At 42.2% G+C, this 19,013-nt stretch overlaps 1 protein-coding gene and 1 long non-coding RNA gene across 2 annotated transcripts in view; one reads left to right on the forward strand and one right to left on the reverse strand.

Annotated features, from left to right (window-relative positions):
* Positions 1–8,038: 8,038 nt before the first annotated feature.
* Positions 8,039–19,013, reverse strand: part of LOC115201209 (glutamate dehydrogenase, mitochondrial) — a 37,340-nt gene continuing 26,365 nt past the window's right edge. The window contains exons 7-13 of the mRNA XM_029764629.1: positions 15,623–15,760; positions 15,321–15,458; positions 15,117–15,197; positions 14,784–14,907; positions 11,184–11,275; positions 10,948–11,010; positions 8,039–10,677 (exon numbers count right to left, since the gene is read on the reverse strand). Of these exons, the coding sequence (XP_029620489.1) occupies positions 10,558–10,677; positions 10,948–11,010; positions 11,184–11,275; positions 14,784–14,907; positions 15,117–15,197; positions 15,321–15,458; positions 15,623–15,760 (756 nt within the window). The 3' untranslated portion in view covers positions 8,039–10,557. The remainder of the gene's footprint in view (positions 10,678–10,947; positions 11,011–11,183; positions 11,276–14,783; positions 14,908–15,116; positions 15,198–15,320; positions 15,459–15,622; positions 15,761–19,013) is intronic.
* On the forward strand, positions 11,275–12,469 carry LOC115201210 (uncharacterized). The gene is made up of 2 exons (XR_003879707.1): positions 11,275–11,750; positions 11,897–12,469. It is a non-coding gene; the product is annotated as an uncharacterized LOC115201210 (long non-coding RNA).

Consider the following 19,013-nt stretch of genomic DNA (forward strand, 5'->3'; position numbering starts at 1 on the left):
GTGTACCATTTAAAAGTATTTAAAACCATTCTGGAGATTTTTGAAGCCAAAATAATACCAGGCCCAAATGATTTGACCAATGCCCAAAATCACATAAAAACACTCATAAATCACTAATGCTATATCCCACTGACATGGGGCTTCAGTATGTATCTCACATAGATAGATATGTTATGTGTGTACCATTTAAAAGTATTTAAAACCATTCTGGAGTCTTTTGAAGCCAAAATAATACCAGCACCCACAAGATCTGACCAATGCCCAAAATCACATAAAAACACTCATAAACCACTAATGCTTTATCCCACTGACATGGGGCTTCAGTATGTATCTCACATAGATATATATGTTATGTGTGTACCATTTAAAATTATTTAAAACCATTCTGAAGACTTTTGACCCCAAAATAATACCAGGCCCACAAGATCTGCTCAATGCCCAAAATCACATAAAAACACTCATAAATCACTAATGCTTTATCCCACTGACATGGGGCTTCAGTATGTTGATGACATAGTAGGAAGAGATATGTGTATACCCTTTAAAATTATTTAAAACCGTTTTTTTTAAATGGTCCTGGTAACCCAAAAATAAAACATAGTGCAATTTCTGAAAAGTAAAACATAGCCAATTTTCTGAGCAGTTTGGACTTAGTCATTTTTCTGAGACTTTTTTAAAAAGCTATATAATTCCCTCTTGCTGTAACCCATTGAGTTGGGCCCTTAGGATGGTGCTCACAGGGTGGGTATGTAGGTCCCTATACCCTTTATAAGTATTTAAAACCGTTTTACAAATTTCACACCTGGTAACCCAAAATAAAACCAGGTGCATATCTTACCGACACAGCCTAAAGATTTGGGCAGCCAAAGGGCATTATGGCTTTGGGCCTTTAATGGGCATTATGGCCTTCATTGGGCATTATGGCCTATGGCTTTGGGCCTTCATTGGGCATTATGGCCTTGGGTCTTTAGGTTCCCAGGCCCTGGGGGAAAAAGACCGGTGTGATCCCTAGCGGGGCTCGAACTCCGGGCGTCAGATCATAGGCCACCGCCGCTACCCCCATGGCCAACTGGGCTTTGACGAAGAAAGAGGCAACGAGGTGAGCTTTATGTTCAAATTTCCCTTCAGTCCAATCGGTCTGATAATGGCCTACACCTGGGGCCCACACCTGGGGCTCATTACTTCCTGGTTAGGGTTAGAATTAAGGTTATGGTTAGGGGTTACGGTTAGGTTATGGTTTAAGGTTAGGGTTAGATGTATTGTTAGGGTTAGGGGTTAGGGAAAATATGATTTTGGAATGGAATCAATTCTTTGGTACCCACAAGGATAGCAATACAAAACTCTCTGTGTGTGTGTGTGTGTGTGTGTGTGTGTGTGTGTGTGTGTGTGTGTGTGTGTGTGTGTGTGTGTGCATGTAACGCACCAGGGGTTTAGTATTCATGGAGGCCAAGGGAAGCCAGGCTTCCCCAAAGAATTGACCAAGAAAAAATTAAAAAAAATTCTAAATAATATATCTTTCGTCTCTCTGTGTTTCATAAATTTCCTTTAATTCGCAAGAGGTTGAATGTATCTCACCGGAGAAAGCATCCGAGTGAACGAACAGCGTCCCTCTGTCTCAGTATGTGTAGCCATCTATCAAATTCTGTCTGGTCATAAAGAGTATGACATTGTTGTTGCCCGTAGCATTGAATGCAAGGGAAGCAAGCGAGCATTTGGCCTCCCTTGATAAATAAAATACAAATAATAATAACAGCAAATCAGCATTGAGTAAAACTGAGTGAGCTCAGATGTGAATGGTCCTGGCACACTAAAAAAAGTTTCAAGGGAAGCCAGCTTGGATTTGGCTTCACACCAATCACATTTCATAAGAATAATTTTTTTATTATTTTTTTTATTGTTGCATCTCGTTGTGTCATTGTCCTCCAGTGGTTAGCTAGCTAAAATCATCCCTTTTCTAAATGATCCATGGCTGGAGATAGGGATTTGAACTTTTTTCTTCTTCTTAATTCTCCGTACTGGCCAATAATTATAACTCTGATTCTGATCCAACCATAAATTCATATATTGTGCCCCTGGCCTGTGAGGATGGAAGTTCAACATGTAGCTACAGTAGATGCAGTAGGCTAATGCTAACTAACTGGCATGGTGCATTGTATTCATACTTAAAAAAATATATATATTTAGCAGACGCTCTTATCCAGAGCGACTTACAGGAGCAATTAGGTTGCTATCCGGTTTTGTGAGGAAACAAAGGTGTGGTTGAATTTATTCTGCCACTGTGTCTTCTTACTGTCTCAGCCGTAGGCCTCAAGGCACATGAACTAACAGGTTATAGAGCAAAGAATGCAATTATCACGACATATACAGTACCAGTCAATTATTATTGGCACATCCACCAACTCCCCTCTCTGGAGGACAAAAGTACATTTATTTTACATTTGTAAGGCTTGAGCGTTGTGGGAGAGGAATCAGACGCAGGAAGCAGCGATATAGAGTAATGGCTTTTAATGAGCCCAACGGCGAAAACACAAGCCACCCTAAATAGCAATATGAGCGCACACAAAACAAAGTGGACAAACCAGTCGACAAAACCAGTCGGCGCAATAACACGCACTAGCGCAAACCACCAACAGCGTGTACACAAGCAATACAATAGAGAAATAATCCTGCACAAAGAGCAGGCTAATATAGCCCCATTAATCAACCAAACACAGAACAGGTGCAAACAATAACGGAAGGGGGGAAACAAAAGGGAATCAGTGGCAGCTAGTAGGCCGGTGACGATGACCGCCGAGCGCCACCTTTCGGTGGGAGTCGTGACAACATTTTAGTTATTTACAGGTATTTTGTTACGTATACAGTACCAGTTAAAAGTTTGGACACAACAACTCATTCAAGGGGTTTTCTTTATTTTTACTATTTTCTACATTGTAGAACAGTAGTGAAGACATCAAAACTATGAAATAACATATGGAATCATGTAGTAACGAAACAAGTGTTAAACAAATCAAAAAATATTTTATATTTAAGATTATTCAGAGTAGCCTCCCTTTGCCTTGATGACAGCTTTGCACACTCTTGGCATTCTCTCAACCAGCTTCACCTGGAATGCCTTTCCAACAGTCTTGAAGGTGTTCCCACGTATGCTGAGCACTTGTTGGCTGCTTTTCCTTTATTCTGCGGTCCAACTCATCGAAAACCATCTCAATCGGGTTGAGGTCGGGTGATTGAGGAGGACAGGTCATCTGATGCAGCACTCCATCACTCTCCTTCTTGGTCAAATAGCCCTTACACAGCCTGGAGGTGTGTTGGGTCACTGTCCTGTTAAAAAAAACAAATGATATTCTCACTAAGCTCAAATCAAGTGTGCCTTGAATTAAGTGTGCCTTGAATTCTAAATAAATCACTGTCAGTGTTACCAGCAAAGCACCCCCACACCATCACACCTCCTCTTCTAAGCTTCACGGTGGGAACCACAGATGGAGAGATCATCCGTTCACCTAATCTGCGTCGGTTGGAACAAAAAATCGCAAATTTGGATTCATCAAACCAAAGGACAGATTTCCACCGGTCTAATGACCATTGCTCGTGTTTCTTGGCCCAAGCAAGTCTCTTCTTATTATTGGTGTCCTTTAAAAGTGGTTTCTTTGCAGCAATTAGACCATGAAGGCCTGCTTCACGAAGTCTCCTCTGAACAGTTGATGTTGAGATGTGTCTGTTACTTGAACTCTGTGAAGCATTTATTTGGGCTGAAATTTCTGTGGCTGGTAACTCTAATGAATTTATCCTCTGCAGCAGAGGTAACTCTGGGTCTTCCTTTCCTGTGGCGGTCCTCATGAGCGCTTGATGGTTTTTGCGACTGCACTTGAAGAAATTTTCAAAGTTCTTGAAATGTTTCGCATTGACTGACCTTCATGTCTTAAAGTAATGATGGACTGTCATTTCTCTTTGCTTATTTGAGCTGTTCTTGCCATAATATGGACTTGGTCTTTTACCAAATAGGGCTATCTTCTGTATACCAACCCTACCTTGTCACAACACAACTGATTGGCTCAAACACATTAAGGAGGAAAGAAATTCCACAAATTAACATTTAACAAGGCACACCTGTGAATTGAAATGCATTCCAGGTGACTACCTCATGAAGCTGGTTGAGAGAATGCCAAGAGTGTGGCTACTTTAAAGAATCTCAAATATAAAATATATTTTGATTTGTTTAACACTTTTTTGGTTACTACACGATTCCATATGTGTTATTTCATAGTTTTGATGTCTTCACTATTATTATACAATGTATAAAATAGTAAAAATAAAGAAAAACCCTTGAATGAGTAGGTGTGTCCAAACTTGTGACTGGTACTGTAGGTTGTAATATGGCTTTTTTCTGCTGGCTTGGCCTCCCTGGTGATTTTACCCATGCAACGCAACTGGTTAAGAGAGGTCAGGAAGAAAACAAAGCCAACGTAGAACCTCTAGTGTCATTGAGCCCAGTCCTAGGGCTCTATTCAGTCTGTATCGCTGAAGCGTTACAGATTGCGCAATATAAATGTAAAGGTCATTTCAGATTGAGCTGACATATGCAGCGTTTACAGTGACGCAGTCTCCGCCAACGAGGCAACGTTGCCTTTACATTTCTATCACGCTGTAACATTCACTGGTCTAAAGTACTTAAGTAAAAATTCTTTCAATTACTTAAGTAGTTTTTTGGGGTATCTGTAATTTACTATTTATTATATATATAATAAAATTCAAGGAAACGTACTGTATTATACAGAGACATGATTGCATGGATCGCCCTTCCATCTCATATAGTGCAAGTGAACAGAAAACCTGGTTTAAAAAAACGAATAAATCAACACCTCAAGGCACAACGCCTCTCCCCCATGTGACCTACTTGTTGTATGTATGTACTGACATGTATGTGTAACTGATAGATGCACATACACTACACGTGAATGTTTTTAAATGTATGTAAATTGTAAAGTTTTTTGTCTGTAACGTCTTTTTCGTTATTTGGCGGACCCCAGTAACACAAGCTGTCGCCATTGGCGTAGGCTAATGGGGATCCTACTAAATCACATCAAAATCAAATAATTCCTAACGAAAATAATGTACTTTTTACTCCATACATTTTCCCTGACACCCAAAAGCACTTGTTACATTTCAAATGCTTAGGGTCCTCCAATTCATGCACTTATCAAGAGAACATCCCTGGTCATCCCTACTGCCTCTGATCTGCTTCGTTTGTAATTTATATCTGATTGTTGGAGCGTGCCACTGGCTATCTGTAACTGTTCAAAACAACAAAATCATGTCGTATGGTTTGCTTAATATAAAGAATGTAAAATGATTTATACTTTTACTTTTGATACTTAAGTATATTTTATGAATTACATTTACTTTTGATACTTAAGTATATTTAAAAGCAAATTCTTTTAGACTTTTAATCAAGTAGAATTTTACTGGGTGACTTTCCCTTTTACTTGAATCATTTTCTATTAAGGTATCCTTACTTTTACTCAAGTATGACATTTGGGTACTTTTTCCACCACTGGTGGATACGTTTTGAATAGAGTTATTATCGAGCCATTAGTGTTTTAATGATCTTTCAGGATGACATGTAACCAGCCCAATGTTCCATTCACAAACAAGTCCTTAACTGCTCCACACACACTTAGATCCTGCGCCAGAAGACATTAAAACAGAGGAGTGTCTTGCCAGAGGAAGAATGGAGAGGAGCCACACCTAGGTGTGGTAGGTGTCACTTTCTCACACTCTCTCACACACACATACATACATAAATATGTACAGCCAACACCCCTAAGGAATCCACACAAACACATCAAATAAATGAATTATATATGTATTATTTGCATTTAATAATGTATCATTTGCATCTTCACATTATGATATCTATGAAGTGAATAGGGATTGTGTGCGTATGTGCGTGCATGTGTGACTCCCAAGTCCAAGTATCTGTATATCCTTTATCATTTTTGGGTCCTCAGTTCAAACAATGTTTGAGGATCCTAATAAAGTTCGGAGGCCTATCCCATCTACGGTATTTACAGTTCCGCTGCTGGGCATTTTCACTGACAACAAGTTTTCATATGGACACCAACAACAAAAGCGTCTCACACCCGAGGGTGTGTGTGTGACTTGAGGGGTGTGTGATGGAGGGGTGGCCTCTAAGCATCTCTCCCAACCTCATATAAACCCATGCACACACACACACACACCCACATCCAAAAGTTCTCACACACTCTACCGCCGAGAACAGAACAGGCAGAGATGGATCTTCTGAAAGGATCAGGGAAACAGGTGGATGCGGTCATCGACAAAGCAGGTCAGAAAAAGGCATCTATAAGATAAATTGATAATGGTGTTTGTTTACGTGGTTGAATGATGGGGGACATTCATGTGGAGAATTAATCGTTTTAAAACCAAACACAGCAAAAATGATGTTTATATGCGGTAATATACAGTTTTGCTTTGATTTTAGTGTTCATTGTTGTGTTATCAGCCTTCAAAATGTTCAATCTGGACTTTGGAATTTTAAGTGCATCTGCAGTTGATGAGCCAACAACATTCTTAAACCAAATAAGGAAAAAAAATCTTGGATCTGTACTTTATGGCACTGCTCATGTTTCAAAATGTACAGTTAGTTGGGTTTGTCTAGATTTAAAAGTGTGGGAGCTCATTTCTATCAGAAAGGGAAAAAGAAACAAAGATTCTGTGGCATCACCTCATGAGTTCCAGCTGATACATTCTCCCTAACAAGACATAATTGTCTTGTCATGTCGAGACAGAAGGTGCATGTTTGACAGCCCCCTCTCTCTCTCCCTCTGTCTAGCTGGTGTGGTGAAGGGGAAGGTGGGAGATATGATCGGAGGAGGAGCGAAGGAACCGAAGAAAGATCAAGGTGATCTGTCTATTCTGAGTTACAATGCTAACACGGTCATGTAACCTCACCTGTATGGGTCTAGACCAGGGATGTCAAACGAAAGTAACTCAGTATACTTTCAAATAACTAAAACCAAATCCAAACTGTGTAGAAATTATAATAGACCCACATACAGTTTCTTGACTGTGTCCAGCTCGCTAATAATCACAGAAATGAAAGCTAGACAGTAAGGGGTCAACGAAAATTCCCAAAACAATCGATAGAGGGACAATGTTCTGCTAATTTTGATGGCGAGGAAATATAACTCATTTTCAGTGTGACCCTCCGGACCTCGTTGAAGACAGAATGCTGCCCCCGGGGCAAAATGAGTTTGACACTCCTGATCTAGACACACACCCACAATGTCAACTCTATTCATGGCATTTCTATCTACAACATTCAGTATGTTGCAGTCTCCTGAATGGGACCCAGGTGTAAGATATATAGTGATTGTGTAGGGAGTCCGATGTCTTTGTATGCATTGTTGAAATGGTGACTGATGATGTGGCTTCTCCAGGTATTGTTGAAATGGTGACTGATGATGTGGCTTCTCCAGGTATTGTTGAAATGGTGACTGATGATGTGGCTTCTCCAGGTATTGTTGAAATGGTGACTGATGATGTGGCTTCTCCAGGTATTGTTGAAATGGTGACTGATGATGTGGCTTCTCCAGGTATTGTTGAAATGGTGACTGATGATGTGGCTTCTCCAGGTATTGGTGAAATGGTGACTGATGCGGTGAAAGGGGTAGCAGCCAATGCAGCCAAGGACAGTGCTGCAGACAAGGCCAAGTCTTTCGGAAAGAGCCTTTTGAAATAATCCCCCGACCTGGACTATACCATGTCCCCACCCCCCACGCCATCCCTACATGGACTCTACCATCTCTCCACTCACCCCTGAAGAGTTCTCTGGATACCTCAACCACAAACCTTTCTTCCCCTCAACCAACCACGTCTCTGTACTGTAACTGAGATCTGTATAAAAGTTAATAGGACATGAATAAACATGAATAAAACACCTATCTTTCAGCACTAGTCTCTGTCTGTCTGTACCTCACATACTGCGCTTATACATCACAGTCAAGCCACACTTCTGTTTTTGTCATCATTTTATTGGTTTTCAACCAAAAAAAAGGAAATACACATTTCCAAAAGCAATTTCCATTTGCAGGCTTGAACGGGTTATTGGAGAAGTAAAAGGAGAACGTTTGTTCCCTTGAGTATCTCCTCTACTCTCTCGCTCTGGGTGGGGCAGGGGTTTGGAGGAGGGTCAGATTGGACAAGACAGGAGCAGTAGACAGGGAAGGTTGGGGGGCTCGTAGAGGAGACTGATGTAGTGGAGGAGGGTGTAGAACTTTACTAACAACCAAACACAGTAGAACCCAGTGTTCCTTAGCACAGAACGCTAACCATGACCCCTGACATCTAACCCTGAGCCTTGGGCCCGTATCAACAAAGCGTCTCAGAGTTGAAAATTGGTCATAAGTGCTGAGAAAAGAGATATTTCACTCCTACTATTATGAGTGAAAATAAAAACTATGCATGAAGCCTCTTTAGTCATAAGAGTCACACAAAGTTGACAGATAATTAGGACACCTCATGAGCTGCCCTAACCAGTTAAGCATTACCAGCAGGTGTCTTGATAAGAGAAAAATGCAGCCAGTCAGTGGTTCCTGTGTCATTTGCAATTGCTTTTGAGTTTTTAAAAGAATGTTTTGATATTTCATCAATTCATAAATAATCTAGACCTACATGCAACAGTATCTCTTGCCCTTTTGACAATGATTTCACAAGTCATATTTCCCATGATATGCCTAAATATGCATAACCACTACGCTAATAAATAAACACATTTTCCTTTCGATTATTTAATTACCTACATCAAGTTATTTCAAGTTATCCATTTGGAACGCAACCTCACATTGTTAAAAAATTGGGCAACCCTATAAATTGTGCAACCTGAGGTATCTAGTGCTTATGCAAACTGATTGTGTTCAATAAAAATGACAGACCTTTCAAATGTTGTATGCAACATTATGGGCAAGTGACTTGATGCCTACTGTGCCAAAGCGATTTAGAGTTGTTAAACGGGAGTGACAATGTGTGTGCTGCTATAACGGTAATATAAAGCTTTTAACAACCATAAACATTTTATTACATGTTTTATTTTTTTATGCATGCCAAAATATTGGGCAAAAATTAAAAATAAGCAAAGTGATTGTGTCAGGGGAAAATTATATCAAACGTTTTACCATTACAACATTTGATGGACTGTACGTGTGTGCTCTATAGAGTTCACAGCTGCCAATGCCTCATCGTGATTGGTTATTCCATCATATACAACAATGGCAATGAGCGGCATCACTATCTTTCCTTTGCAGAACCTCAAACCATCATGATTACCAGCTGTGATAAACTTTTAGGAGTTGATTTTACTCCTGGCTCAGAGTGTGTCTGAGCAGCGTTTTTTGTTGTTGTTGTATTGTACCCCCTTTTTCTCCCCAATTTTGATCTTGTCTCATCGCTGCAACTCCCCAATGGACTCAGGAGAGGCGAAGGTCGAGTCCAAAACATGACCTGCCAAACCGGACTCTTAACACATACCCGCTTAACCACTGTGTCAGAGGAAACACTGTTCAACAGACAACCGGAGTCAGCCTGCAAGCACCCGGCCCGCCACAAGGAGTCGAGCGTGATGAGCCAATCAAAGCCCTAACCCGGACAATGCTGGGCCAATTGTGCGCCACCCTATGGGACTCCCGGTCACAGCCGGTTGTGACACAGCCTGGGATCGAACCCAGGTCTGTAGTGACGCCTCAAGCAGTGCCTTAGACCGCTGCGCCACTCGGGAGTCCCAGCTGAGCAGTGTCTTAACATCATCCTCAAACCTATTCTGAGCTGGGAGTTTTTTTGTGTCTTAAAACAGGTTATAACAGGATTCCTTGGACCTTTTCTGAGATGCTTTGTGGATACGGGCCCTGAACTCTAACCCGTATCCCCTGGGAGGAAAACTGAGGAACACATATGATATCACCTTTCCCTGTTATAAAGTTTAAAACTATATCCCTTTTTTAAAAATAAAGTATAAGTCTAAAGTTAACATTAAATCTATTTCCTTTCTTTAAGTACAGTATAGTGGTGTATGTGCGTCTCTTTAGTACAGAGCTCCGTCAGAGCTAAGGCATCTCCAGTGCTGTGGTCTGAAACCATGGCAACACCAGGGTCAAGCAAGACAAAAAGACAGACATTGAACTCAGATAGTAATGGGGTGGGGGGGTTGTCTTAAATCTCTCTCAGCATAGCTAGCTTCCTGCTACAACCTGCTCCTTTCAAAATACACAAATAATTGAACGACAATACTGAAACAAAACGATACAGAAATACTGAGTTACCGTCATGATACTGAGATATGGCGAGGTCATGGGACACAGAACACAGTACGTGTCAGTGTGTGTGTCTGTGTGTGTGTGTGCATGTGTGTCTGTGTGTGTGTGTGCGCGCGTACGAAGGGGAGGCAGGGATCTCTAATGTAAATGCTCAAATGTTCTAAAGGCTAATTGGGCGATGGAACCAATAGCAGGGCAGTATGCGAGGGGTCTGACTTTGATAGGGTGATTATGTGACGGTGATGCCGGCCTCGTTGTAGACCTTGAACACCTTCTCGATGGCGTTGACGTACGCAGCCGTCCGCAGGTCCAGACCCAGGTTGTACTTACTGGCCGTACGCATGATTTGCTGCAGGGGGACAAAACACACAAACACTAGTTAGATACCAGTTACACTGGCAAAACCAGTCACACTGGCAAAACCAGTCACACACACTAACACAAACAGACACATGGTGGTGTGATTGAGAGGTGCCTCAGGCCAGGGTTGGAGCATTGTCACAGTCTGTCTCATAGAGAACATATGATTACATTCTAGGATCTGACTCATCGGCACTAACCTCACAAACACACGCAGACACACACACACGCATACATGTACGCATGCTCACACTCTTACCCTGGCAGATCTCTCCATGGTGTAGGCCAGCCCAGAGTGAACAATGTCCTTCTCAGAAGCACCCTGGAGTGGAGAGAGGAAGGAAATATGTGTTATCAAACTGCCAACACACTACATAATTTCCACACCACATAAGTTGTGTGTGTGTGTGTGTGTGTGTGTGTGTGTGTGTGTGTGTGTGTGTGTGTGTGTGTGTGTGTGTGTGTGTGTGTGTGTGTGTGTGTGTGTGTACTCACAGCGACTCTGGCCTGGAAGTCAGCGGTGGGAACAACAGGGATCGGTCCTCCCTGCTTTCCAAACTTCCTCTCCAAACTCTCCTGAACGGACACTGAGGGAGATGAAGAGAGTGGGGATAGAGAAATAAATAGTTAGATGGCAATGTAGCAATGTAACCTGATCATTGGCAACCATCGTATTTTCAAATATATCCAGTCGATCAACATTCATCCCTGAAGTTTAATCTGTGTTCACTCACACATTTCAGATATCGTTTTCATTCAGTCGAGACCTCAACGTCAGAAAGGCTATCTATCTGTCATTCTATCTGGCACGTCACCTTAACCTACGTTATATACGGGAGTGACCAACGGAAATATCGCCAGTTACACTTCTTTTGAGGTCATTTTTTCAGTTGTCCTTACAACTCTGAAAACACGGAGACAATTTCCAAGAGAGGACCACAGTACTGTATCTCCTGCTACACCAAGGTTGTTAAAGGAAGAGGAAAAGGCTTCAGAACTGAACGAACACAGATCTTCTACAGACAGAGAGACGAGATCAGAAAGCGGACACATAGCTCCAGAGTGAGTACAGATTAAAGACTTCCAACATTAGTCAAGGAAAGATAGGGCCCTGCTCCTAATATTTTACTGGGGCTATTTTTTAAAGAGAATATGTTCTTAATGAGTGACCTAGATAATAAATACATTAACATTCATCTTTATTACAGGTGGTAGCAAACAAACAGTCAAAGGAAATCTAGTTGCCACATCTAGAAATGGCAGAGGAAAAACAACTGAACAATTTGCCCCCCCTCATCCCTTACCCTGAGGGGATGACAGATGAAAAAGAAAAAAAAGAATTAAAAAAAAGATTTTTGCATAAAAATCCAGAGACTTTATATCGTGATGAAAAAAAAATGGCTCCGTGCAACCTCATTTTCTACACAGCAAATTGTCCTACATGGGAAGAGGAAGTACTGAAACACTATCCTGAGGGAAAACAGTGGGAAAGAAGATCTAAGGAATATTTCAAACAACTGAAAACAGATGCAGGCACTATAAATGTGTATTATACTACTGGGACAATCATGGTGCAGGGTAATCGTGAGATGTTAAAGATATTCCCAAATGATTTCCCAGCCCTGCGCGAGAGAGTGAGAAAGAGTGTCAAGAGCGTCGAGAAGACAGAGCATGTCGAGGCGAGTGAGCCTGTCGAGGAGAAAATGGCAGAGCTAGGCATTGGGAAGAAGGAGGGGGAAAGAGGAGAGCAGAGGAAAAGAGAGAGCGAGGACATAAAACAGGAAGACATAAAGGGGGAAATAAAGGAAGAGGTGGGAGGAGGTAAGGGGTAGCACTGAACATTCCAGGGAAGATCAGAAGAGAAACATTATTTTACAGGATGTAAAATTTGATTAACAATTATGCTAAAGCCTGCTTTGGCCTGTTCCTCTCACCGTACAGTGGGGGAAAAAAGTATTTGATCCCCTGCTGATTTTGTACGTTTGCCCACTTACAAAGAAATGATCAGTCTATAATTTTAATGGTAGGTTTATTTGAACAGCGAGAGACAGAATAACAACAAAAAAATCCAGAAAAACGCTTGTCAAAAATGTTATAAAATGATTAGCATTTTAATGAGGGAAATAAGTATTTGACCCCTCTCCAAAACATGACTTAGTACTTGGTGGCAAAACCCTTGTTGGCAATCACAGAGGTCAGACGTTTCTTGTAGTTGGCAACCAGGTTTGCACACATCTCAGGAGGGATTTTGTCCCACTCCTCTTTGCAGATCTTCTCCAAGTCATTAAGGTTTCGAGGCTGACGTTTGGCAACTCGAACCTTCAGCTCCCCTCCACAGATTTTCTATGGGATTAAGGTCTGGAGACTGGCTAGGCCACTCCAGGACCTTAATGTGCTTCTTCTTGAGCCACTCCTTTGTTGCCTTGGCCGTGTGTTTTGGGTCATTGTCATGCTGGAATACCCATCCACGACCCATTTTCAATGCCCTGGCTGAGAGGTTTGACAGTACATGGCCCCGTCAAATGATGCGGTGAAGTTGTCCTGTCCCCTTAGCAGAAAAACACCCCCAAAGCATAATGTTTCCACCTCTATGTTTGACGGTGGAGATGGTGTTGTTGGGGTCACAGGCAGCATTCCTCCTCCTCCAAACACGGCGAGTTGAGTTGATGCCAAAGAGCTCCATTTTGGTCTCATCTGACCACAACACTTTCACCAGTTGTCCTCTGAACCATTCAGATGTTCATTGGCAAACTTCAGACGGGCATGTATATGTATTCTTGAGCAGGGGGACCTTGCGGGCGCTGCAGGATTTCAGACCTTCACGGCGTAGTGTGTTACCAATTGTTTTCTTGGTGACTATGGTCCAAGCTGCCTTGAGATCATTGACAAGATCCTCCCATGGAGTTCTGGGCAGATTCCTCACCGTTCTCATGATCATTGCAACTCCATGAGGTGAGATCTTGCATGGAGCCCCAGGCCGAGGGATATTGACAGTTCTTTTGTGTTTCTTCCATTTGCGAATAATCGCACCAAATGTTGTCACCTTCTCACCAAGCTGCTTGGCGATGGTCTTGTAGCCCATTCCAGCCTTGTGTAGGTCTACAATCTTGTCCCTGATATCCTTGGAGAGCTCTTTGGTCTTGGCCATGGTGGAGAGTTTGGAATCTGATTGATTGCTTCTGTGGACAGGTGTCTTTTTTACAGGTAACAAGCTGCGGTTAGGAGCACTCCCTTTAAGAGTGTGCTCCTAATCTCAGCTCGTTACCTGTATAAAAGACACCTGGGAGCCAGAAATCTTTCTGATTGAGAGTGGGTCAAATGCTTATTTCCCTCATTAAAATGCAAATCAATTTCTAACATTTTTGACATGCGTTTTTCTGGATATTTTTGTTGTTATTCTGTCTCTCACTGTTCAAATAAACCTACCATTAAAATTATAGACTGAGCCTTTCTTTATCAGTGGGCAAACGTACAAAATCAGCAGGGGATCAAATACTTTTTACCCCCCAATGTATTTAATGTATTTCTTTAATGTTGTATCTTCTACCTTTTAATGTTAGTGTTTTTAATTGAGCTTGTATGAAAAATGCATTCATAAGTGCTCATAATCATTGTTATCTTGCTTTGGTTATAGTTTAGCATTTTCCCAATGATAAAGGCTCTTAAAGCAAAAGGTGGTGGTCCCTGTGAATTTCCCCAGCAATATGTGTTTTATTTTGTTTCAAAATGTGCGCTCTAAAATGTATCAAGATTTTTTAAATGCAATTCTAATAAAGTTTGATTTAACAAGTGTCAGGAGTCAGGACGTACTATATACCGGGGTGGCAGGTAGCCTAGTGGTTAGAGTGTTGGGCAAGTAACCGGAAGGTTGCTAGATCAAATCCCCGAGCTGACAAGGTAAAAATCTGTCGTTCTGCACATGAACAAAGCAGTTAACCCACAGTTCCTAGGCCGTCATTATAAATAAGAATTTGTTTTTAACTGACTTGCCTAGTTAAATAAATAAAATAAAAAATATATATAGGTGGTAGTAGGAATCTTTCTTGTATTGGAAGGTGAGAGGTTGTGGGTCAGAGGTAAGAGGTCAGGACTTACTGAGGAGATGGTAGTTGGAGTCTCTCTCGTATTTGAAGGTGAGACGTCCATAGCTGACATGGTTCAGGTTCTTGAGCCATTCAAAGTAGGACACTGTCACACCACCGGCATTCAGGTACATGTCCTGGCGGAGGGAGAAACACACACAGGAGGGTAAACAGCTAAATGTCTCTGTCTGGGATTGTTGAGTGAGTCTTCAGCTTCTTGATTGGTTAATGAGAGAACTTCAGACACTGTGAATGTGTGCATGACGGCCTTAACATGCAAATGTGTGTGTGTGTGTGTGTGTGTGTGTGTGTGTGTGTGTGTGTGTGTGTGTGTGTGTGTTCTTACAGGGATGACCATGACTTTGTTCTCTAGGAAGATCTTGTCAGCGTCGGGTGTGGTTGGGCCATTGGCTCCCTCAGCAATGATCTAGAACAAACAACAACACTGGCTAGAGCAGAGGACTGTGTGTAGTGTAGTTTAAACTTGAGAGGAAAATAGGGTATTGTGCATAGTGTAGTTTAGATAGGGGTGTTGTCTGTAATGTAGTACCTTGGCCTTGATTCTGTGGGCATTGTTGCGTGTGAGCTGCTTCTCGCTGGCGGCAGGGATCAGGATGTGACACTGCGCTTCCAGGAGGCTGCCCTCGTATGGCTGAGCCCCGGGGAAACCTACGATCGTACCATGTTGCTGCGCACAGACATGTACAGACACAGGTAAGTACGAGAGAGAGAGGAAGCCTTTCTTGGCCAGCTCATATTCAGATCAAGAGAGGGAGGAAGAGAGAGGAAGGGGGGTAGACGGAAAGAAGAAGAGAGAGAGAGAATGCAGGAGAGTAAGAGAGTATTTTTTACCAGTTTGTAGTCCTCCAGCTGCTTGGGGTCAATGCCCTCTGGGTTGTATATGCTGCCGTCATACTCAGCGATGCCGACACACTTAGCACCGTACCTGTGGAGGTACCGCATGGAGTGGAGACCCACATTACCAAAGCCCTGATGAAGACAGAAAGGGAGCGAGAGCATTATTATTATGTCGTCATCACTACCACCACCTGCGCAGAAACACCCGACCAGGCCTGATCTCAGCTCCACTACAGACACGTGACACGAGCGCCCCCATGTGGCCCCCCTCTGTCACTGCAGAAGCCACAGCCACAGATTACTAGCTAATAAACTGAAACAGCAAATAAGCAGAGAGAGAGAGGACTGAAACGAGGTAATATGAAATATTATCCAAACCTGGTACAACTGGGAAATGTGGCTTTAACTATGATGAGTATATAACGCTGCTATAAGCCCTGCACAATAGATACTGTAGTTGAGAGGAGTGTGTGTCCACAGCAGCAGTGGCCGACGTCTATAAATACTCAGAGATCAGCTCCTTTCCTCCGTCTAGCTCTCCGTTATCCTCACTTCCGTCTCTCTCTGTTATCCGCTCCTTTGTTGCAGCATAAATCTGACCACTCCTTTCCTCAACTCTCTCTGTCATCTGCTAGATACATGATGACATCACAGATCTGCGTACTCACTAAATCTCCAAGAAAATCGAATCACGTGGCGATTATCCCTAAACACACACACACACACACACACACACACACACACACACACACACACACACACACACACACACACACACACACACACACACACACACACACACACACACACACACACACACAGCAGATCGGCAGGGCACAGGGTGAGCTCTCTCCACCTCACCCCTCTCCCTACAACCCCTACACACAAACAGACATTCCTCACCTCCAACCTCTCTCTGTTTAGTCAGTCAGTCTGTACATCAGGCACCAAGGCGAGATGCGAGTATATCAACAGATCTCTACTGCTGTTGCCATTAACTTTCATCCTAACTTAATCTGTAGTACATTCACCCTTACACTGAGTGACCTACACACAAACACATACCTTCTCGTACACCCTCCGCAGCTCATTACAGGGAAAGGGTGGTAATTATAGACAGGCTTCCAGGAAGGAGGCCAAGGCCATGGGGCCTGCAAGTGCGTGTGTGTGTGTCTGCATGTGTGTGTGCGTCTGCGTGTGTGTACAGTCAGGTCCGGGCTTCTTCATGTGTCGCTCCGAAAGAGATAAACACCTCTCTGGGAAGAAGAAAGGCGGGGTGTATGCTTCATGATTAACCACCCATGGTGTAATCATAACATCATACAGGAACTCAAGTCCTTCTGCTCACCCGACCTAGAATTCCTTACAATCAAATGCCAGAATTCTCGTCTGTTATCGTCACAGCTGTGTATATACACCCTCAAGCAGACACCACGACAGCCCTTAAAACTTCTTGAGCATCTCGTCCCGCAAGCGGGATCAACATCCAGCGAAAAACTCCTAGCGACATTAGCATAACGAAATTTAATATTTATTTTTTTTCAAATATAGGACTGTCTCATATCGTTTTATAGATACACCTCTCCTGACTCGACCCACGTCGTCCGATTTCAAAAAGGTTTTACAGGAAAAGCAAAACATTAGATTATGTTAGAGGAGTACATGGTAAAAGTAGCAACATAGCAATTTTCCGACCAACCACATGCATCACAAATAACCAAAAAACAGCTAAATGCAGCACTAACTTTTTACAAACTTCATCAGATGACACACCTAGGACATCATGTTACACAATGCATGCAGTTTTGTTCAATAAAGTTCATATTTATATATAAAAACAGCATTTTACATCGGCACCTGACGTTGACTAACTATTTTCCCTCAAATGCATCCCGGGAAACAGTGCTACAATTTACTAAATTACTATTCGAAAACATTTTTAAAATGTAATATTGTCATTCTAAGATTTATAGATGAATATCTCTTGAAAGCACCTGTCATACCAGATTTAAAAATAACTTTACTGGGTAATCACACTTTGCGATAAAAGGGGATGCGATACTCAGAAAATTAGCTGGTAAATCTAGCTCGGCGCCATCTTGGAACAATCGCATATCACATCTAATCTTGTATACTATTGTCAATAATCCCTTACCTTTAGTTGTCTTCATCAGAAAGCACTTCCAGGAATCCCAGGTCCTAAACAAATTTATTTTCGGTCGAAAAAGTCCATCCTTTATGTTCCATTAGCTTGCTGTTGTTAGCGCGTCTGAAGGCTGTATCCAACTGCTCCGTCGGCCACGGGACAGCAATTTCGAAAAATAACTTTTTTCCCTCATTTAGGTTCGTTCAAACATGTCAAACGTTGTATAACATTAATCTTCAGGGCCTGTTTCAACAAGAGAGCCAATAAGATTCGAGGGGGACGATTGTATTGTGTTTCAAAACGTTTCCAAAGGTGGGGGTAGACAGGGCCGCCGACGTCACAATGGTGATGGCCCTCCTACTGTGACCAATTTCCACAGTGTCTCATTCATTCAGTTTCGACAGTAGAAGGCTCAAAACACTTTGTAAAGACTGAGGACATCTAGTGGAATCAATAGAACGTGCTCAATGAACGATAGCTCACAGTGTGAATAATAGGCAAAGATGTGAAGTCGAGTCCACAATTCAGAATTCCACTTCCTGTTTCAATCGGTCTTGGGGCTTTGACTGCCATATGAGTTCTGTTTTACTCACAGACACCATTCAAACAGTTTTAGAAACTTTAGGGTGTTTTCTATCCACAGGTATTAATTATATGCATATCCTAGCTTCTGAGTTTGATTAGTAGGCCGTTGAAAATGGGCACACATTTTTTTCAAAATGCGCTGTGGCGCCCCCTATCCCAGGGTATGTCCAAGAGGTTAATTAAGGAACTTCACTGGACTCTATGTAAACTGGAAACCATATATCCTGAGACTGCATTTATTGTAGCTGGGGATTTTAACAAAGCTCATTTGAGAACAAGGCTACCTAAATTCTATCAGCATGTTGATTGCAGCACCCGTGCGGGCAATACACTCAATCACTGCTACTCGAACATTTGCGATGCATACTAGGGGAATTTGTTGTAGTTTTCTATTTCTATGTTTCGTTTTCCATGTGTGGCCGAGTATGGTTTCCAATCAGAGGCAGGTGTCTTTCGTTGTCTCTGATTGGAAGCCATACTTAGGCAGCCTGTTTTCCTTTGGGTTTTGTGGGTGGTTATTTTCCGTTTAGTTGTTGTACCTGACGGAACTGTTGGTCGTTTTGTTATTTTGTAAAGTGTTATTCATTAAAGAATTAAGAATGAGCACTATCCACGCTGCACCTTGGTCTATTCAATACAACGCTCGTGACAGAC

This window comes from Salmo trutta, chromosome 10, assembly GCF_901001165.1.
Source record: "Salmo trutta chromosome 10, fSalTru1.1, whole genome shotgun sequence".
Taxonomy (NCBI): Eukaryota; Metazoa; Chordata; class Actinopteri; order Salmoniformes; family Salmonidae; genus Salmo; species Salmo trutta.